A 23,362-nucleotide genomic window follows, 5' to 3' on the forward strand; every position below is an offset into this window, starting at 1 on the left:
AATGGAATTTTGTAAAATTAATTCTAAATCCTTTACATGTTCAATCCTAAAAAAGTAAATAAAATATCTGAAATGCGTTATTGCCTTTACTTGTGATAGCTATCCACAGCTGTGCTGCTTATCCCCTGCGTATTGGGCTGCTAGGCTCTCATGTTGCATGCAAAATGATGTTGCAGTTTGATAGGAACCATGAAGGCTCCATTGAAAACTCTGGAGCAATTTTTTTCTTTTTTTCCTACAACCTGTATAGACACTTGAACTGTGATCAAAACATATTGTTTCAACTAACCGAAACCCCTGCTTGTGAAATCAGTCATGTCAAGTCACATTATTTTTTAAATGTTTTATCCTACGGGCTGAGCTGCTTTTTTCACATCTTACAACTGCAAGACCAGGGAAATGGAAACGGTTTGTTTCGACTAGTTTAATATCCTTCTCTTGAATTCGGCTGGTGGTCGTTCCCTGTTTGGGGTACGGATTGTATTATGTGACATCACAAGCACACTGCAACACAATTCTCCAGTAGGATTATGGGAAAGAGAAGTGCAGGGCTCTACACATGGCAGTGAGCAGAGTCTCACTAGGGGCTGTAGATTAGTTTAAATCAGTTAAGAAAAACATGAGACCTTTTTAAGTTTTTCTTTTAGTATTTCTAAATTCAGCATTCAGTGTTTAATTTCAGTGTTTAATGGTTATGAGTGAAACTCAAAACAGCATGAATTGGGGTCTGGGCTATTTTAGGAATTACTGTAGGTCCTTGCTAAAATTGCCAAACATTACAGTTTTTGATTGCATTGTAAATTGCCAGAGCAAGGTTTTAGGAGTGGAAGTGCTTTCTGGGCACAGATACCTACTGATAATGGTAAGTTGTTGGTCATGCTGAAGTATACATTTTAAGCCAGGGGTGTTGGATGGTTAAAAGAGGTTTGTTTACACTCCTGTCTGCAGCCTGCTGAAAATATTCTGGGTCGAACCAGCTTCTTTGTGCCTATGCAGGGACGTTATCAGTGCCATTGAATACTGCTGATAGAGATGAGGTTTTGAAGCTAGAAATTGCTATAATGTGTTATCTTCACAGGGAGTTCTCTCTAATTCCATCTATGGTCTCAACCACAGGCTGGAATTTCTGTAGGATTAGTCACCTAGTCACTTAGTCACCTTTCTGTAGGATTACAGTTAGTCACCATGACTCTTAAAGGAAAATAGACCACATGTTTTAATGTAAAGGCCTGCTTTTTTGGCCTACACAAATATTTTCACATACCCAGTCATTAAATTATAGGGAATGCAATCTTCAGTCAATTTACTCTAAAAACTACAGCAATACTGATGATTTCAAATCCTACTTTCATCCAGTTTCTGTGTTACCAAGCATTTCATGCAGTAAACTTCGGAGCTTTGATCAGTGGTAATTTCTGCATCAGAAACAAAGATTGTGGTCTGCATAAGCCCCAAGAGAGAGATCTGGAATCAAATAACTGAGGAAATATGGTATGACAGCCAACAACCCTGTTACAGGCATGTTGGATGCTTTAACTGCACTCTCTGGTGCTAAGTAGAACTTGTGTCATAATGATTGGCTACAATCATTCAGTTGCTATACAGTGATTGGTGGATGAATATTCTGAGGTTTCTAATGCCTTTAAGGTTTAGCATAATTATTTACTGTTAATACTGGCTTCCGAAAATATCTATACAGAAATAGCTATACAGTATATGCATGGTAATTCTATTGAAATGATTCCTAAAGATGTTCACTGAATTTTCACACAATGTGGAATTCCATTATTAGAAAAAAAAAAGACTGTGGGGCAGCCAAGGAGGATGGGAAAGGGATGCCATTTTCACCACTACTGCTTGTTGTAGTTATAAATAGGGGTTTACCTAAATTGCGATTTCGTGGAAATCAGGAAATTGAGGGGTCACTGCGAAATTCACCTCTTTTAGGGGTCAATGCATACAGGACAAGTACGGAGAGAGAAAAATAAAAAACTTGTTTAAATGAACTACTGCGCAACGCAAGCGATGCAAACTACGTATCTTCCTTCTGTAGATAGGCTTTTTTTATTCCTTCGCTGTCCTGTGTGCATTGCACTTAGGCAAAAAAAAAAAAAAAAACACGTCCTTGTTTTTCAAAGAAATACTCCAAAGCAGTTAATGTTCTTGTTTTTTGTTCAAATGACAGCAGTGTTTTAATCAGCCTATCGGTGTGTCTGTAATGGCTTTTCTGTGACCTGCACTGTACAGTAGGGGGTGGGACAAAGTCAGTGCTGCATTGTTTTGATTTCGGTTGCTAAAATCTAATTTTCAGCATTGGAGGTAAAATTCCAGAAATGCACGATAAAGCAAAAAAAGCAAAGTATATTACGGCTTATGATCGTGTCAAGATATTCCCCAAAGAAACTGTACATGCAGATGGTGGTAATTGTTTTGCAAATCTTGTAATGTATCTTTGGAGAAAATACGATCGATCACTATTTAGCTTCAGAATCACACATTAAACGAAAGGCTACTACAGAGGCTGCTGAACAGAATGTAAAATAAACAGCTTTCAGAAGAAAAAAAAACTGGAAAGTCAGCGCAAGTATTCCTGTCGGTTGTAGCCAAGTTAAATCAGTACCACATGTACGATCCAGCACAGCCACCCTGCTTCAAACAACCTGCTGCTTACTTTTGAAACGCAGGTAGAATTTTAGACCCGAATAGGCACGTTTTCTTTGTTTTGACTCTGTACTAATAAAATAAATTATTGGATGGGACAAATAACATGACAGCGAACGTGCTGCATATATTGCCTTTATTAAAGTATGCTAGATGCCCCCGGGTAACCGAGTTTTGGGACTGTTTCTAATCGATTTCCACATCTGTACAACTTGGCAAAGCTTTGCCTTACACTTCCAACCAATTCAGTGGATGCAGAACGTGCAGTCTCAATGTATGGGCAAGTCTACACCAGACAGAGAATGTTGGCAGCAACTGCTGGGGGATGTTGCATGCTTGCCTTTAACAAATGACAGCACTCTGTTTTAGTAAGGAAGCAAGTACCACTATTTTTAGGCTTTTATAGTGCTCTGAAATATTGTCTACATAGGTTCATTTAATGTTTAAACAGATCTGTGAAATGTCAGCAAAATCCTAATTTTATTCCCTAACCAACCCCGAAAAATACGTAAATTTACCGCGATTTAAGTAGACCCCTCGTTATAAACAGTGCATTCAAATATTGTGACATGCCTGATATGTGTCTTCTCTCTCTTGTGTGAAAATGTTGATACCCCCCCCAGAGAGAGGGAGAGTATGGGAAAATGTAACCAAGCATTATACTGTAGTCCAATCAAAGAAAATCTCTGTATTCAGAAGGATTCTGAAATGCCCTTGTTTTGTGTGCTGTTTTTTATTTTTTTTTTTTTTTTTAACTGTTGAACAAAGGCTGACCTTCGGCTGTCCTAATGCTAAGAATCTAGGTCACTTATAAAAAGTGTGTGGCTGTGTGAACTGGCTGATACTATGAATTAATGCTCAATCTTTGCCAACAGCAAAATCCAACAAAGAGTAAGATGGTGATTTATATTAATTACTTAATGCTTTTAAGATTGTGGTGGATTTTTTTTTCACAGCAAATACATTATTTAATGTTGGTAGCTCTTTTTATTGTTTTTAATAGACTAGGTGCTTGTTCTTACTAGAATCCCATTATGTGTGCTTAATAACATCCAGTGAACTGCATTTCAAAGGATTGTGAAATGAAAGCCTGTCAACTGGGGAGACATGATACAGAATTCTGTGCTGTGTAACCATTTATAGTTTTCATACAAAATGGCAGCAGAGGATGTCAAACCTGTTAAAAATACTGTGGGAGGATGTCCGCAAACAAATACCACAAAATCTTTCCAATTCAACACAAACATGTGAACATAACCCAGCTGACTATCTTCCCTTACATTGATGCAAACCACCACTCCATCTCTGTCCTCCCTCCTGCCATGTGGTCTTATTTCAATGCAAGAAAATATGTATCACATGATTTAAGACCTAGTTCTACCAATCCAAACAGAACTGTATAAATAGTTTTGTTTCACATTCCTGACACACCAATTAATTAAATGGAGTACCTGAGCCGCCGCTTTAGTTAAGCGTTCAGATCCAACTGTCAGCTTTATATTTATTTATTTTATTAGTTCAAATGACTTGCTGAGATGCCAAGGTCAGAACTCTTAAATTAATGAGATATGAAAATAAGAATGGTGTATAAATTGGTAATTAAAAATAAATAAATAAATGTTCTGCCATTCACGAATGTGTAAAAGTTACCATTTATACCAGCTTTTAACAGAAGCCAGTAAATCGTGTCTTACAAGGCCACCTTAAAAGCAGCATTTTATAAGCTGACCTTAATTTGAATGACTGTACTCTTAAAACAAATCAAAGATTAAGCATTTATTCATACTTGAACCATGAAGTGCTTGTGATTTTAATCTCTTTGATGATGAATAACAGAGGACCTTTTTCTTCTTTTTTTTTATAGGATTAATGTTGTAATTTCCATTATTTTACAGATTTGGAAAGAAGTAACATGGATGTTTCTCTAATGTGCTGTTGAAAACATCCTCTGTGAAAGGAAGCTTCATCTGAAAAGCTGATATTCATGAGAAGGCAGTACCATACCTGCTGACAGCACTGTTGAATTTTGTACGGGTTGATTTGTCCTTTTTTAATACAAAATGGAGACCCTTTCCCAAGACTCTATTTTGGAATGTCAGATTTGCTTCAACTATTTCAGTCCTCGGCGCAGACCAAAACTCCTAGACTGCCGGCACACATGCTGCTCTGTGTGTCTCACTCAGATGAGGACCAGTCAGAAGCAGATTAGATGCCCATGGTGCCGAGGGGTCACCAAGCTGCCAGCAGGATTCTCTATCTCTCAGCTCCCAGATGACCCAGATATTATCGCTGTCATTGCCATCCCACATGCCTCGGAACACACCCCGGTCTTCATCAGGCTGCCTAGCAACGGTTGCTACGTGCTGCCCCTCCCTATAGCCACGGAAAGAGCTCCATTGCCTGGAGACTTGGGTTGCCACTTGTTGCCAGGCAGCCAGCAAAAGGGAGTCACCGTGGTGACAGTTCCTCAGCAGCAGCCCTTGCAGGACGGGCCAGGCCCTGACAGTGAAGAAGAGGAGGCAGAGAGACAGAGAGGTGTGAAAAGTTCCACCTGGTCCGGGGTCTGCACTGTGATACTGGTAGCCTGTGTTCTTCTGTTTCTGCTTGGCATCGTCTTGCATAACATGTCCTGCATCTCAAAGCGGTTTACTGTTATCTCCTGTGGCTGAGGTTCAGCTTGAAAGAAAGGCTCGATATGTGCACACGATAACCTGGGTGGGGGCTGAAGTGACTATTGGGACTTCACTGTAAACAGTAGTTTACGCAGCCCAATGCTAAGCATTCACAAGCACTGGGCTGCAGATATTAGCACAGGAACCCACCCTAAGAAAGTAAAACAGAATGTGCTTAAGAAGGCATCAGGATTTAACTTTCATTCCATTCAGGTCTTGCAGTGGTGGAGAACATTGCATGCATCATTGCAAAACTGCAATGCCTACAATGAACAGTAGTGCAAAACATCATCACACTCTAAATGTAGGAAATAAAAAAATAAAAGATGTCCTGTTCTTAGTTGGAGATGCAGTATAAAATATCTAAATGCAGTTTCCCTTGTAATTGGTGCTGCAGTATCTAAATATTTAGAATCAGTTTCAATTAAGGTATTGTGCTTTAGGGATAACTAAATGCTGATTAATGTGAATTTTCTTCCCATTCCTTGACAAAAAAAAAGTTACTATTGGTGTTGCTAAAGCTTACATTGTTACATGTACTGCATTACAGTATACATTGGTAGGATGTCATTTATAAACAAGGGAACACAATAGTATATCAATACCAGCATTTTAGGTGCAAGCACAGATCTTTACTTAAAAACAATGCAACCTTATAACCAATGTTCAGTTTTTGGTGCAATAACATTGTTTTCTCTCTATGTCTGTCAGATTGGATTCTAGAGAAACGTGTGTTCATAGAATAAATAGCGAGTGCTTTGCTTTGATGCTGTTATCCTGCCTGACTGCATGCAGATCATCTGTGCATTAATGCATTGTCGTTATTGGCATCTTCAGGAAGTCAAAGCACGACCGCTTTTGATTCAGGAAACAACATTGCTGAACCCATTTCCTCTTTATGTTGAGCAGTTTCAGATTTGGGTGGCTTTATTTAGGACAAGGAACTGTCTTTTATTGTTGACTTGACTTTAGCTGGGTTTTATGTAAGCGAACATGGGCAATTTAGCTGTGGGAAAGATAAAGAACATACAAGTCACAGTAAGATTGGTGTAGAACAGTTTCAACCCCAACTGCCAGTTTATGTGTTTTGTCATTTGTATTGTGCCAAGTTTCACAAGCAGTTGTACAATATAGTTCCTGCATATCTTCAAAATTCTCAATCAAATTATAAGGTAAATCTTAAAAAAAATATTGAATCAATATACTGATTTTCTTATATGTGGTCTTTTCATTATATCAGTTAGGAAGGTGTGGCCAACCCCTTCCTAATTAATATATAAAAATAACGCATGCAGTTTTAATCACTTGAAGGCACTTGCCGAAACATTTGTCTGCTTGAATTAGTTTGACCTTATATGGTATAAAAGCAATGAAATGTGTGAAAAAACAACAAACAGGGTTTGTATAACTTGTATATCAAAACAGAAGATTGTATGTATTATTAATTTAAATCTCCTGACGTATTTATCAAAAAACGTCCTCGGACAAAGCTCCCTGGGGTACAGTGCATGATAGAAGTAATTTGTGTTTTGAAAACGGTAAGGGTGGGGTCTTAACAAGTTATATTCATCTATAACTATGTATCTCAGTGGCTAGAGAGTAGTAGTATTGTCATTTTACAAGAAATGCTGTTGTATGATATGAGTGGGGTTTTTTTTCCCCATGTGTGTGGGTTTATAGAAATTAAGTAGCATCCTGACGTTGTTTATAGAAATTAAGTAGCATCCTGACGTTATTTATAAAATGCTAGGAAGTGTTTAAATGAATCACCTGATCCACTGGTAGCAAAGCCATTTGCACAGATTTGATTCTTTGTTTATAGTGATTCGAAGTGATACCAGTACTTAGCTGCCTGGTTTGAAAATGATTCATGATTATTGGTGATCTGAATGATGATTATGCCAAGGCTGGTTGGTATTGGAACTATGTAGCTCTGGAATACAGTCACCGTTGATGGCAGCCCAGTTAAATGTGTTGCTTTAAGTGGAATATGAATTCGAAAGTGACCAGCTACAAACAGTTCAATGCATGTAATTATTTTATTTCAAGTGAAACTCATACTGTATGTGTAGTCTTTTGTTTCAGAAAATAATGCAATTGTTTGTTTGGTTGGTACTGTAAAATGCATTATCAAACTGCCCACCAGATTCACCATTTCCCCTTTCAGTGCCATGCTGGTTAACATCTTGTTCCAGTAGTCAAGATGCATGTTTTTTTTTTGTTTTTTTTTCCAGATTCAGGTCAGTATTAATCCAACAATGTGGTCTACTTTAATGGTCTTCGAAAAGGATCTTAATACTGTACGTACAGAAGTGTGCTTTTCTCCTTTTATTTAACAGACAATTTGATGCGGCTCTGGGTTTTGAGTTATTTTACTCCTGAGATTTTTTTTTCTTTCAATGTAAAATGGTACTAATTATACCAATTATACTGTTTTCCTGCCAAATCAAAACATTACTCAAATATGTGTTAATATTTTTAAAGCAGAGTCAAATATTTGTCACTGCACTAATACCTGATTCTTAGAAGTCAAATTGGTATGCAGTAATGTACGTGCTGACTAAAATATAAACTTCTGGAAGCTCATATTATACTCAAATGAATCCAGGCTCTGCCAGCCTTATAGACATTTGACTTAACTGGTCTTATGTGAACTGGCAGTAAATCATGAACTGCTCAATGCCTTAAAGTGATATGAGCATTTCAGTCACTATACAGTAGATGCTTGGATGGAAAGATGGTTCTCTTTGGTTTAGTCATCCATATAGCAATGGCATTGTTCCTGAGAGTTTCTACTGAAGCTTGAGAAGTAGCCAATTTGCTTTCAAGAACCTAGTTCTGTATTCTACAATGCCAGTAAATCCTAAGGCATGGAAATTAAAGACAGATGTCTGGATTCTCCCATTATGGCCCAAAGTCCTGAAGCAAATCCAGTAAAGCATGTCATCCCCTGGGGGAGGGGCAGTGTGCCAGGGAGTGTGTGCCAGCAGGCACATAGGGGCACTCTACAACACAAACCTGCAATGTGTTGATACCTCCCTGGCTCAACCATCAATATCTAAATAAAAAGATTAACATTTTGTAAAGTGTTTGAGTCGCCTGTCGTTGGCATACATAATATCACTGAATCAAAAATGGCACAGAATGTGGTTGTATGCTGGGTTAAATCTGAGGACAAATAGATAGATGCAGACTTTGTTATGATGTTTTTTTTTGTTTTGTTTTTTGTAAAAATCTGACACCTGAAGTTGATTTTTAAAGTACTGCTTTTACAATGAGCTTTCTCAGTGCCCTGGGCACTTATTTGCCTGTACCTGATTCTTGATGGTTGTTTTTGTAACAAAGATCAGTGATTCTTACAACCCATTGAAATTTAATATTTGTAAACAAGCTTTAATGCATTGATTTCCTCTTAAATTGCTCTCTGGCTGTTTCTATTTTCACTGACGAAAACATAACACAAGTAAAAAGTTAAGGGCATGATAAAAATGTCTGAATACTTTGTCTGATCTTTGAAGATACTGTAGGAACCAGAATTTAGATGAGAATTGACCCTTGATATTTGACTTGAAATGACTATTGACCCTTGATATTCTTGAGCACTGCAATATCCTAGTTATACAGTATACATGATGGCTTTTAATACTTTCACTGTGTACATCAAGTGCCCCCTAAACCTGAGGACATGTGGTGTTGTGTCAACCATTTAACATTTACTGCATTTAAAATCTTTACCTTTTTTTAGAGGGAAGGTTTAGTGTAGTAGTGTGCCAAACAATGATTTATGTGAGGTAGTTGATCATTTATTTCTGTTATGATTGAGGGCTCTGATCTGTAGCGGTACTTTGTCAGGTGCTGTCAAATCCCACTCTGTTTCAGCAGCTACTGCGTACAATGTCTGTGTACAATGTATCAATACTTGCAGTAGATAAGAAAGTGAAAAGAATGTTTTTGGGGTGACAGGGTTTCTTTCTCAAAGATTGTGCACTGCATTGGGATTGGGATGCTTAAGAATGTGAAAAGGTTACTCACATATTTGTGTTAGTTTCTATGTATAACCCAAGGTGATTTTTTTTATGGAATCCAAGTTTATTTCATTGCATAAATATTTTTTATAGCTGCTTTGTAAGGGCTGTTTGAAATATCAGTGTACACTGATGTTTCTAAAAGTGGTTTGTTTTACTGATGCTGTGGCCAGCATTATTTAATTACACCGTACAGTGAAGGATATTGCAACAATATTCATATCTAAAGGTGCAGTGCCCCTCAAAATGGTGTTTAACTCTTTCTCTTAACTCCCCCAAAGATGGTGGGAATATAACTCAAGAGGACAGACTGCTACTGAGTACAGCAGACCCACCCTAGATTTTTGTATGCACTTATATCATTTTTGTATGACTTAATTCCATAAAAGTATTTTTGCAAGGTTGCCTAGTGCTTAGTAATACTTGAAAAAACTCTGCTTTTAAAATAAGCAGGTTCCAGAGAGGCCACATTTATGCAACAATGTACACTTGTAAACAATCACCAAGGAACTGTAATTCATGATTTTGGGACACTGCAGCTTGAAACCACATTTAAAACGTGTGTACCTTACATGAAAAACCAAATGCAAGTCTGAAAAGTCATGCAGTAAACCAACCTAGTTGTTATTAAGGGTTGTTGGCTCTCAACTGTTAAGGTAAATGTTTACCATAAGGCAATAAGATGTATTTTGTTTTTAATAAATCAGGGCTTGTGTTTTTAAAACTCGTTCACCCCGACATCAAATATTGTGATACCATATATATTGAAAATAAACAGACTTGTCCATATAAAGTGCAAAGACAAAGTATGTTATGTGGTATAAAAACATAATTTAACAATGTGATATCAAAATGAGTTTACTGTGAAAAAAAGCCTTTTCTTTTGCACGTGTCCTGGAAGTGATTCGCTCCCAAACAATCCGCTTACTCATATTTACTACCGTAAACTTTTAACAAATGAATGTTATTGTCCATTAAAACCTGCTACTCAATACTTTGGACTGACGAAAGCAACTGCCGAATCAGCCAATCACAGCCTGTCAGCGCAACTGGAGCTCTGCCTCTTTCAACAACAACAAACAGTCCAGATAGACGATAAGCCTTTGGCTCGGGACGCATAACTCCAATCAGGGTTAACTACCACATGGTAGAGACTTCATTGACAAGCACTATCGCAAAAATAATTTCCTGAGTATCAGGCATTACATTGGTTGTTGACCTTGTCTATACGGTAGCGTCTCTTACCTTTGCGAAGCAGGCAACTACTGTACCAACTACCCTTTTATGTAATCACAGGACATTGTCAGTTTTACGTAAACCATGCTTTTAGTTGCAGTGCAGCTTGTATTTTGTTTTGTAATCGAGTGATCGTAGATGTAATAATATAAAGTCAGAAATAATAGAAATATATAGGCTTTCACCATGGGGTGCAGGTAATATTACATTTTTCATAAAATAAGTGACCAATTTAAGGAAAATTAGCTTCTGGTAACGGATTTTGATGTTATACTGGGTACATCTGCCTTGCACACGCTTTGAAAAAAGTGCCAGGTGTGCTATCAAATGAGGTCTCCCTTGACAGTGCAGCATGCCCTTTCTGTTGAAGGTACTTTTTGAAGCGAGACGAACCTGAAAATGCTTTTTATTTTGGAGTTTGTACGCTACTGCTGTTCCGCTTTGCTTCATATGTTGTTCACTGGCTAAGAAATACAGTATATGTATGTATATAATATATATAGGCTGCCTCTCGCAGGACCAGAATCTAAAAACATGAAAACAACAAAAGAAGGCAACTCCAGTCTAATTTTCTTTAGAAAATGACCACCTCTCGTCTTTTCATAGTACTGCAGCAGCAGCTAGAGGACTGGAATAAGGTGTACAATGTAATTTTATATTGCAGAACAAAATGGTTGGGGACTGGAAGAAAAATAAATAATTAGTTTCATTTAAGGGCCAAAATCAGGTTGGTACTGATGTTCCTGTGCTGTAGTTCTATTCTTTCAGAGCAAGCCGTAGGTTATAATCATGTGGTTAAAATCCATTTACAGTTAAGTGGTATTTTTTCTTAATTCTTAAAAGTAGAGATGTGCAGAAAATACAGATTTTCCCTTTACCCTTTTACGCAGAGCACTTGCACTTCCTGGGTCATTTCACCTCAGAAGTGTCTTCTGGGTCAAGTCATGTTACTGGTTGAAAGCAGGTCAGTCAATAGAGGTAGCAGCTGCTGATTGGTTATTGGCAGAAAAGAAGCCAGTGAAGCTGTGGGGACAGTTTTACTCTCCAGGTGAAATGACAGAGGAAGTGCAAGCATAGGTTGTAAACAGATTTATTTCAAAACTGCACAATTGAGACCTATATAATGAATGGATGTGCATGGCAGAGACATTTTATGGACCTATTTTGTTAGCTGCAATTACTTTAAGGGTAAAGTGATTTTAGCCACAGTACTATATTTCTTTTTTCCCCATTCATCACCAATTTTTCATTCACATTGGATGCCGGGTTTATCTTAAGGGTACTGACGGGACATGCATGGATTTGGTCTCCATCTTGGAGTGTTGGTTGTTTTATCCCAGGAAGTCTAGGGTGGTCTAACAGTATTCTTGTGTTGATTACATAAGTGTATCCCCTCTTACTCCCCCTAGTTCATGATATTCAAGTCAGATGGCTTTGCTAATATTCAATGCTGCCTATGAACTGCAGTCCTTGAGTCATTCCATTTGTAATAATAAGTGAAATTTATTTTATAGGCCATTCCTTTTGAAGTTTAATGGCCCTTTAGACACATGAGCCACCAGGCTGTGTTTTAAGTAGTCGCAATGTTGCCAAATATTGAATTTGTAAAGGATAAAAATCCGCTGTTTCTAGAAATGTGTCTTTAAAAAAATGTTTTGCTTATTCTTTCTTCACTTCTGTGAATTTTATTTTTCATTGACCTGATTTTAATAAATATAGATCTTGTGTTTTTTATGAGAAATCACTGTCCATGATCTGTATATGTGGTAATGCTGATTTTATGACTACTGTTAAGCACATTTATTATAATAAAACTCCAAATATGGTTTCAGTTTGGTCTGTGTGTCTGTCTTTGTGGATGTGTATGTGTATGTTTTAAATATCATTTTTATTTTCTCCGATTAGATTTGCTTTCACTTTAATACACCAAATGTTGGGTAAACTGTACTGCTGCAAAAAGCTGTAGCTGTAAAAAAAAAAAAAGTTTTAAACTTTCAATCTACAGAATTATGAGTATGCATGATCACATAAAACAGATTACTTGTTAAAGGTTCAGTGTTAACAAGGTTGTTTTTTTAACAACCTTTTTTAATTTGATGATTTTTTATTTTTTTTTAACTTAGAGATTCATCTACTTTATTTTGATAAGGAACTTTATGAGCCCGATAACTCAATGAAACCGCTTCAGCTTTACTTGGTAGTGTGGAACATTAGAACTCAAAACTGGATAAGACTTAAGCTCCTGGGACTATTTGAAAACATTAGTTCAGGCTATTGACCCACCTGGTCGATATGCCAGTGTGAAAATAAAAATTGGGAATCTTCTGTGGGGTAACCTGACCTGAAAAAAATTACAGTAGACTGCAAAACTAATCACACGCATGGAAGAAACCACACAGCTTTTATTAAACATGACTCCCTCTCCCGCTGGTCATGAGTTATGAGGGCAGACGGCAAGCAATTGCAGCTACTTGCTGTCTGAGGTGTTGCACATCTAAGTACCATTTATCTCCCATGAAAACATGTGTAGTATAGATGGATATCTTCAGTATCCCATGATACTCTTTTTGTAATAATACTGGGGAAAAGGCTTGTCTTAGAGATTTTGCAATTGGAAATAATGTTGTAACGGACAGTGTTTTGTGATGAACTACATTGTCAATTCTGTCCCGTCGGTGAGTGAGATGAGGTTGAAAGCCCTAGGAGTTTGAATGCTGACTCTCATGCCCAGCCTTTGCTCTGTTACATTAGCATCACCCAAAGATATTCTAAACTGTCTTCATAAAAAATATTAATATAGCCTATAACCATTCACAATTTATAATTGTTGATGTTAAACATCTGTATCTAGTGAGATATTCCATGGAGGACCACTGGACTTTAAATAAATGACAAAACTTTGTATTATTTCAAAGACCAAAAAAAATAAATAATAATTGTCTTCCAACTCCAAGATGTTACTTAACATATATTTCGAGGATCTCTCACCCAGCCTTAGTTTAATATCAAATTAGATGTTTTAGTAAATAGTGTTGGTGGTGCAGAAGGGTGGATATGGGCAGATATATTAATAATGCCTTATACTCACCCATCAAAGAAACAGAAGAAGGTAATGAATAAATAATGTGTACATGAAGTCTTGTGTTACAAGAACACAGAATGAATAGTTATTCCTGTTATACCGTAATTAAAGCTATAATCTATCTATCTATCTATCTATCTATCTATCTATCTCTCTCTCTCTCTCGCTCTCTCTCTCTCTCTCTCTCTCTCTCTCTATATATATATATATATATATATATATATATATATATATATATATATATATATGTGTGTGTAAAAGACTGGCTTATATCCCCAAAACACCTCAAGACTGATTTTCTTGGTGTTCAACAGTGAAGGTTATAGCGACCTTCAAAAGCGACTTGTCAGCGTAATGTTGGTATTAAGGAAAGGAGATTGAGATTCAGACATCTAAAAATCTATTTCTGAGCACCTTTTGAAGATGAGCTGTTTGTTTTTCAATTTTAATTTGTTTTAGTATAAGCAAACAGTTATTGTGTTGAAAACCACATGTATTTGTAGCTGAATGTCCTTTTACAGCATCTACATTTTCTGTAGTACCACTTTAATATCATATCTTCATTTGCTTGTACACAAGAAGGTTAATGATAAAAGATGAGTCATTTTTGATAGTGAGGGAATAAGAATGACAGACTGTCGACCCTCTGCAGATTTCTTTTGACCTGCATCATGTTCAGTTATATAGCTTGATTGGTTCCAGTAAGGTAAATGAGCAGGGGGCTCACATTAAGGTCTAATGGTGCTATTCTTTTAAATCAGAGCCATCGTCTCTCATTGGTCTATTCAGAAAATTGCCACACTAGCAGATTAAAATGCAGACCAGCTATCATCTTTTATTTTATTGTGGCAGATATATAGAAGTTATTGATGTTTTTGTGTTAAGTAATTGTACTCATTTTCAGAGTCAATCTTTTCTATTGCAGTGTTTGCAAATCATTTAAAAAGCGATTCATATTCAAACACATTGGCAAGCACTAGCACAGGGATTTAAAAATAATTACCGGTATTTCAGCAAATCCATAGTAATGTGACTGCTGGGGAAATTGCTTCTGTCATAAAAAAAATTAAAAAAATAACAGGCACCTGACCTGATATATATTTTAAGTAAAACATAAAATGTTAGGTTACTTACCGTAACCCTGGTTCACTTAAAGAGAAGACGACCACCAACATACTTGGGATATGCCTGCCTTAGGTAGGTATTCACTGAGCTCTTTATATCAGAGCTGCTGATAGGCCCCTTCCTGGGGTGACGTCCGCCACAATCCAGTGTGACAGTTGCTGTTTTGAGAGGGACGGTCCTAGGGTCCATATACCGTGTAGACAAAGAGCTGGTCAGAATGACGCAGAGCTCTTGTCCTATCCATGTAATACCTCAAGCCCGCACCGGGCAGAGGAAGTTCAATCTCCTGTCCTCCTCCGAAGAAAACGGAGGTGGATGGAAAGACTCCAATTCCACGGACTGATTCACGTGAAAGGCTGTGATCACCTTAGGGATGAAAGTAGGGTTTGTACATAGTGACACCCTGCTGCCATCATCCCAAATACGCATACAGGAGCTGTGCACTGACAGCGCCTGTAGCTCACTGACCCGCTTTGTGGAGGTGATAGCCAAGAGGAAGGCTGTCTTCATAGACAGATACTTCAACTCTATGAAGTGTATGTGCTCAAATGGGGCCTTCTTGAGAGCCTCCAGTACATTATCAAGGTTCCATTCGGGGAGAACGACCCACCTTGAAGGGAGTAATGGCCGAGCACCCTTGAGAAAACAGGTTGCCAAGAAATGTGCACCCAGAGAATCAACGGGGGCATGGCACGCAGAAATGGCTGCTAAATACACCTTCAATGTAGGAGGTGACCTACCAGCATCGAGCAGTTCTTGCAGAAACTGCAAGATAAATGGCATAGGGCAAGAGACTGGGTCATAACCCTTAGTCAGACACCAGTTCTGAAAATATCTTCTTGTTGGCGTATAACGACCTAGTGGAGCCTGCCCTAGCGTTCTCCAACGTGCCCATGACCGTGTCAGATAGCCGTAGGGCTGACCAGCAGTCCCCTTCAGGGGCCAGACCCATAATTGGAACCTGCCTGGTTCCGGATGCCAGAGAGTGCCTTTTGCCTGACTGAGGAGATCCAGGCGAAGCGGGATCTCCCAGGGCTGGCCTTGTAAGAACTGGCACAGGGTCGAAAACCAGATTCTACTGGGCCACCGGATAGCCACTAGAAGAACTGTCGCCTTCTCTAACTGGACCTTCTACCTGAGGGTGGATGCGCCACTCCGACAGATGCGTACCCTCCCTCGAAAGGAGGTCTGCTGCCCAGTTTGCCACTCCAGGAAGATGCGTCGCACGTAGGGACAGCAGGTTTCTTTGTGCCCAAGTCAGGAGCCGGAAGGCAATGCGATGTAACCCCGGGGACCGAAGGCCACCCTGGTGGTTGACATATGCCACTGCTGAAGTGTTGTCCATCCAGACCAACACATGTGCCCCTTGTAGCACCGGGAGAAAGGTAAACAGCCTGCAACTCCAGCATGCTTATGTGCAGGGATGTCCAACGGCCCGACCAGATGCCGCGGACTCCCCTGCCTTCCCAGACTGCCCCCCAACCCAAGTTGGAGGTGTTCGTCGTCACCACCTGATGGTTTACCACTACTCTCATCTGCACGCCTCCATGCAGGTGAGAGATCCGCCTCCACCAGCGCAGGGCTATCGAACACCAGCGAGACACTGTCAGCCGTGGGGACTGGGATCATTCTGGTAATCATGTGTGCCTGAGGAGGGCTAGCCCTTGAAGGCTGGAAATCTGGAGCAGCGTGCTTGAAAGGAGGCGTAACTCGGAAGTCACCAGCTCGGGGAGCGGGGCTTCTCTTAGTATGCCATCCATGTAGGCAGTCAGTATACCCACCGTGTTTGCAAGGCAGGTCACCTGTGCCTCCACTGCATACACCCTCTTTAGGTGTGTCTCCGTGACCCTGCACTGCGGGTTCAGGCACACTTTAGGCAATCCCCCCACCGACGGAGCCTTAACTAAGGCTGCAATAGTGGAGTCAACTGGGGGAAACCCTGCCAGGTCCAGCTTCTCCACGCCTTCAAAAGAAGCAAGTTGCGTGGCTTGCTTCAGCACGCTTGGTGCCGAGGCCGGCCGATGCCAAGAGGAGTGCACCTCCTCCATGAAATCGGGGAATGCTGGGAAGGGCTGTGGGCACTGAGCCATGGCCTGCGTCCGGAACACGGACCGGCGTGGCTCAGCCGCTGTCGTCCAGGGGACCTGCAAAAAGGTTGCAGCATGTCCCATCAGTGCCGACATAGAGCGGGGGCACACTAGCTTCTGAGGCAACCTCGACAGAGAGTGCAGGCTCCTCTTCTTCCTCCATCTCGGGAGCCCTCACCCCAGTAGGCCGCTATCGATAGCGCATCCTCCTCTGCCATCAGTGATGGCGCGTTCCGCTCACCTTGATCACCCCTGCGGTGGAGAGGGGCTAGTACTGGGGAAGGTGATGGTGGAGCTGGGGCTGCGGCCGGAGCCACAAGTGCTTGTTGCCTCGTCAAGGGCTCTAGGTCCATTATGTCCCACGCCTGTCTCAAATGCTTAACCCGCTTCACTTGTGGAAATGGGGAGCGGCTACGAGAGCTCGACACCCGAGCCTGTGCGCAAGGAATATCCTACGAGGGGCTCTGGGACAATTAGAGCAGCAGGTGGACCGGGGCCCCCAGGGCCGCTGACAGCTCGGCCGCAGGGGACAGAGCCTCTGCCCCCTGGCCCTAGCCAGCCTATTGCGAAGTATCCGGGGCTTAAAAGCCATGCAGATGTCACAAGAAGTCTCATCCCCGAGGGCTAACATGGAAACATGGAACCAAGACATGCTTGCCATCACTCCTCTAATACCACCTGCACCGAGGTACCGAAGCACCGAGGGCACCGCGTGCACCAGGCTATGCGTGCACAGAGGCACTATGTACCGCATGCACCAATTAACACCGTGCACCAAGAGCACTGTGTGCATCGAGCGCACTGAGCACTGTGGGAGCTATGCACACCGAGTTCACTGAGTACACCGAGCGCCGCATGCACCGAGCACCGCATGGACCCGCAAAAGCGTGTCGGGTTTGGGTCGGAATGTGAACTTTTTCGCAGTTTGCGGTTCAGGTGCAGCTTAAAAAAAAAAAAATCAGGTCTGAAATTGAATCACCAAAAACATTGTTTTTTCAGCGTACTCATCTGTAACCCTTTCCCAAATAACGTATTAGAAGGTAAATGTACCGGTATTTCCTGCACTAAATCAGGAGGCGATTAGGGAGGATTCCGCTGACTAAGCAGTGTTGATTCGGTTGTTTGATACGTCGCAAGATCTTTTTATTACGTCTCCTTGGGGATATTAAAAATGTTTGTGAACGAGGTGAAACAAAAGATAGCGCAGGGGTTATATCATGTAAGTGGATAATAATTCGAGATGTAATGAACCATTACTGGTTCCGTTGCTGTATAACCTTTTGCAAACTCAGTCCGTGGAGAATGGTAGAGATATCATAGAGAGTCAGTTGATGCAGGCAGTAGGTAAAGGCCAAACACTAGCGGGGTTGGGTCGGGTTGCAGGTCTTATTAAAGCGGGTCGGGTAAGAAGATGGTGTTGCAGCGGGTTGCGGGTTCAGGTCGGGTCGAGTCCTGTAGTAGCGGGTCCGGGTCAGAAGCGGGTCTTAAAAATCGGACCCGCGCAGGACTCTAATTTAAGCCATTGCCTTGCCATTTAATTCCCCTTTTTGTTGCTCTTGATATATTATTGAAATCTGTACTGTTATGTTAATGTATGAACAAATGACTGCTGTACCTTGTACTGTTATGATAATGTATGAACAAATGACTGCTGTACTTTGTACTGTTATGTTAATGTATGAACAAATGACTGCTGTACCTTGTCTTTGCCTGACCCCAAGACAATGGGGTGATCCATTCGTCTAAACATTTTTTTATTACAGGGCCAAGACACTAGTAAATAGACTGTAACCAAACTATAATCCAGGCCTCCTCATCCTGACTACAATTGTACTCTTTCCAATGTATTATATTAGAAGACTACAGCTAAATGTCAGGTCCTAACACAGTTTTAGAGTGAAATAAACATAGCCTAGTTAGTTTGCTGATTACATCTGCTGTAACACCTCACCTTGTCCCTACTTTTTCTATGACACAGACACTTTGACTTTGCCCCTGATCAAACACTGGTCTGCTGATGGGTTATATTTAGCAGGATAAGCACAAACAATAATCAAACTGCTTCCTCAGTTACCACCTGCGTTACAAACAAGGTCATGTTTATAGGAATGGTGAGACTGTTATTTTAAAGGTGTTTATCTAGTTCAACAAACACTAAAGTGGAAGTAAAATTGATTTACCAATTCCCACATTTTTATCTGACAATTAAAGAGCAACTTAAATGACAGTGTTATAAGTTTTTGTTTTATGATGTTTACACTTGTATTGTTTGAGATGTGCAAATAGATGGTTGGTTCTCACCCAAATGAGTCTGTTAATGGATTTTGTGTTTAAAAATTTGCAACAAAAATGAATAGTCAATGCTTAGAATAGAGGCTCGAGTTTAATATACAAGTATATTTAAAAATAAATGTACTCACATTTTTCATTTTTTAAACATTTTCTGTGACCAACCCAGAAAAATCACATTACCGTACAAGTCATTTTTACATTAAAAACATGGAAATTGGTGCTTTTATGTGATGCAGTCATCTTTATCAAGTTATTTTTAAACGTATCAGTAACTGTTCATGTATTTTTGAGCAAATCTGAGTTAATCTCATCACAGTACATCTTTCAGATGTTATCTATTGATGTAGAGGAAATCATTGGTAGTATTGATTTTTCTTAGCAATTTCACATAAAGTCTATCACATTTTCAGCTATTTTTAACAGCACTAGCCTGTTACAGTAATGATATATATATATATATATATATATATTGTGAACTGGTGAAGTCCACGTAAATATGAGATGTGTACGTAGTGCCTGTTTTGGTGCAGAAGAACGTGACAGAGACCGGTCCAAGGAGATTTCGGTTTTAATGATTTTCCTTTTCCTCTTATATTCTACAAATGAACACACAGAAGTTCCAATTATCAAGACAAATAATAACACAACTCAAATAAACACAGTCCAGGACTTTTTGTGGAACGAGACCCTCAGGTAAGAAATGGCTTGCTGTATCCCAGTTTCTTTGGTGGTGGCTTGGTATTGTGGCTTCTTTCTCTTTTCCAGGTTGTCGCGGACATCCACCAGATGGCGCTGTGGAGTTGTGGTAGTCCCCGTCCTACTCACAGGTTTGTAATCCCGACGGCCCCGGAAGCCTGTTTGCAGTATAGTGCGGCCCCAACACCCGGCCAACCTTTCGTAAAGGTAAGTAATAACACTGCTGTGTAGAATAGAATTAATACAGGTGAAAAACAGTGAGCACTGAGCGTTCTCTAACTCTCGCCTCTCTTTTGTTGCAGGTTCCACTATTCCCCGGACATACAATAAAGTTGTTTTCATTTAAATCACCCTTTCTGTGTCCCTGCGTAATTTGTACACCGTTCAACTCTTCCAGCCGAACACAGTTCTCCTGGGTTAATCAGTTGCCCAGTTCGTGGGCTTTTGATACAGTCTTTAAGCACTCTGTTTACATCCACACAAGTCCCGTACTTCCATAGCTCCCAGCATATCAACAGTACAACACAGCGTACTCACTCTACAGCGGTCAGTGTTCTCGGCGTTGCTCCGATGCAGGGAAGCCTGTAGTCCGCCGTGTTGTTTCCAAGGTAAAACCACCGTGCACAGTCCCGCTGTAGAAACAATGGTTGTCTCCGACTGGTGACAATGGTAGTCCGCAAGGTTGCTTCAATGGAATGTCCCACTACGCTGTACCGTTTTAGAAACGAGTGCTACAATTGTATTCCTCTGAGTTACCACTGGTTAATTTCCCAATTTCGCTCCCAATGCCGCTGCCCACTTTCGTCTGGGTTAGGTACTCTCCCGTCCCATGGCTCGTGTGTGCACCTGTTCTCCCTCTCCCCTCTAGCTGATTCCCGCAGCTTTTTAAAGCTACCGCTGTTACCCGTCATGCACGGTATGTTTGCCCCGTTGTTGGGAATTGTAGTTCCTAGTCGTTCTGGGTCTCTAACCCCTTTGACACTCTTAATTTCACAATATATATATATATATATATATATATATATATATATATATATATATATATATATATATATATATATATATGTTATGGAGAATGAGATGGTGTATCACAGTAATTAATGAGTTGAATATTTGATTAATTGAGTACACAATAATCACTTAATTGTTCAATGATATTAGATTCAAGTGATAACAGTAAAAGTTAAATGTAGAAAAATGAATAAACCTAGGTAAAGGCTCTGGAATAATATCCTTTATATCCTGCCTGTAGCACCATATTTTGTCTCCAGGGGCCGGTTTTTCAAAACTTTTAATCGGATAACAGTGTTCTGAATTTTGTAATCCTATATTTTGTGATTGAGATGACTTTTATCTGGATCGTTTTGCTCTGTTTTTTCAGAAAATGTCATTGCTGGATTACATTTATGAAGTAGTTCTAATAGTTTATAGCCTTTTTTTAAATAGGTTATTATTTATGATATAGCCTAACTTAAAAAAAAAAGAAAATAAGACTGGTGATAATTATGAGTATTAATACACAGGTTTATTTCTTTCTTATGTTTTGTATAAAAAAAAAAGCTTGGCACTGCTCTGGATCTCTGTCTTTTTTCTATACTCCACTAGAAGCCAAGCAACTCTGGATCTCTTTTTTCTTCTATACTCCTCTAGAAGCTCAGCACTGGATCTCTTTTTCTATACTTATCTAGAAGATCAACACTGCTCTGGATCTTTTCTGTACCCTTACTCACACAGCTGCTGCTTTCTTTTTTACGCTCTCTCTGTCAATCTAAATAAAACAACATTTTTTATGGATAAAAAGAAATAGCCTAATATACGTCTGCCCTATATCTGTGATATAGGGCAGACGTTATAAGTAGCTAGAAATAACATAGTTTATCACTACTGTAATTTTACATCTCATTACCGTAATGAGTTTTTGTTAAGATTACTGACATGGTAATCAGAAGGCCTACCATGATTCTGCAAATAAAACTGGGCAACCATAGTGATTTCCAAAAGAGGCAGGCACTTTTATGTCTTACTAGACTAATTAATTTTTTCTTCTTTTCTTAAATCTTGTTATTAACTTTGTATATTCTATAAATGACAGTAATGAGATCAGTAAGTGGGACACATAGGGGATACCAAGGTAAATTGTGAATTTACAATAAAAAGACATGGCCAGAAATGTACTCCCTTGAGTCCATCTTGAAGATAACTTCCTGGTTTAAATAAAGTTTTAATCATGGGTAATTAAAACTTTATTTAAATACTTCCAGGAATCACTGGAGAACTTGAAGAAATATTACGGTACTGAGACAAATCCTTTTGGACATGTAGCATTTCTCAAAAAAATCAGTAATTATAAGATGTACTTTCAAAATCCATCGATTATTGTAAAATTATTAACAATTCTGCACAATTCTGTGATAGATATTCATTCTTTAATGAATAAATGTTTAAGAAAATTACTGTATTGAGATTTCAAGAACAAAAACAATACAAAAAAATGAAAAATAAGAACAAATGGTAAATCCTCTTTAGTGCAAAATATATCCACTGTGGACATGGTTTTACAGCTAACTGTTGAGAATCACCCAAATAATACATTTTAAGATAAGGACTACATGAGCTGCTTGAATAAATGCTAATGTTTAGTAACTTGCGCTGCAGAAGACCTTTATGAGACTGAAGAGATGTTTAGCCTATCTGTGTCGATAATCTCTATGGTACCTGAGTTTTGTGTACGCCCACTTGATTGCTAAGGGGTCAATTAGGAGTGCCCAGTGCCATTGCCACTGCCTGAGTGCCCAGTGCTGCCGCTACTGCCAGAGTACCCTGCACTGCTGTCAGCATTGCCACTGCCCGCGGCGCCCTTGTCAGCATTTTCGCTGCCGGAGTGCCCTGTACGCTGCCAGCATTGTTGCGGCCAGCGGTGCCATTGTCAGCATTGCTGCTGCCAGAATGCCTCGCACTGCTGTCAGGGTTGGAGACACCCCGGCAGAAGGAGGAGGTGAGCAGACCACCTCCACCACAGCCCCGATCACTAGCCCACCCACAAGAATCCATTTGGGGAAAAAGGGACATGAGGGAAGGGGGTTGGCATTTTAGGGGAGGAGGTGGCCGATGGAGGCCATGTGTGCTGCGCACATGAGGGTAGGAATGTGGCAGTATGGCAGAGTGAAAGCCCTGCCGGTGCACAGGTGTGTGGGAAATATTGGGTGGCAGGGAGGGGGTTAAATTCCTCCCTGCAAAAACACATGGGAATGTGGCTGGAGTCGTACATTGAATAAAAAGGGTGATCACGGGTGTTAGTTTAGAATTGTGATGGTGAAGGTGCTGGACTGTGTGTGTGTGTGTGTTTGTTTTGTTTTTGTAATTGTAAATAAATGCGCATGAGCGCTTAAACTGCAGCTTTCTGGTCTCTGAGTCTCATTGCCGACAGTACCCGGTCACAAGGTCTTTTAGCTTTTCAAAGCTTTTATCATAAGCCAGCCTTTCTGC

At 39.9% G+C, this 23,362-nt stretch overlaps 1 protein-coding gene across 4 annotated transcripts in view; it reads left to right on the plus strand.

Moving 5' to 3' along the window:
* The window catches only part of LOC117400531 (E3 ubiquitin-protein ligase RNF152-like), a 39,786-nt gene extending 27,367 nt beyond the window's left edge, over positions 1 to 12,419 (plus strand). For all 4 annotated transcript variants that reach the window (XM_059023094.1, XM_059023095.1, XM_059023093.1 and 1 more), the window contains one exon: positions 4,557 to 12,419. In XM_059023094.1, the coding sequence (XP_058879077.1) occupies positions 4,722 to 5,330 (609 nt within the window). In that variant the 5' untranslated portion in view covers positions 4,557 to 4,721 and the 3' untranslated portion in view covers positions 5,331 to 12,419. The remainder of the gene's footprint in view (positions 1 to 4,556) is intronic.
* Positions 12,420 to 23,362: the final 10,943 nt, after the last annotated feature.

This window comes from Acipenser ruthenus, chromosome 4, assembly GCF_902713425.1.
Source record: "Acipenser ruthenus chromosome 4, fAciRut3.2 maternal haplotype, whole genome shotgun sequence".
NCBI classification, from domain to species: domain Eukaryota; kingdom Metazoa; phylum Chordata; class Actinopteri; order Acipenseriformes; family Acipenseridae; genus Acipenser; species Acipenser ruthenus.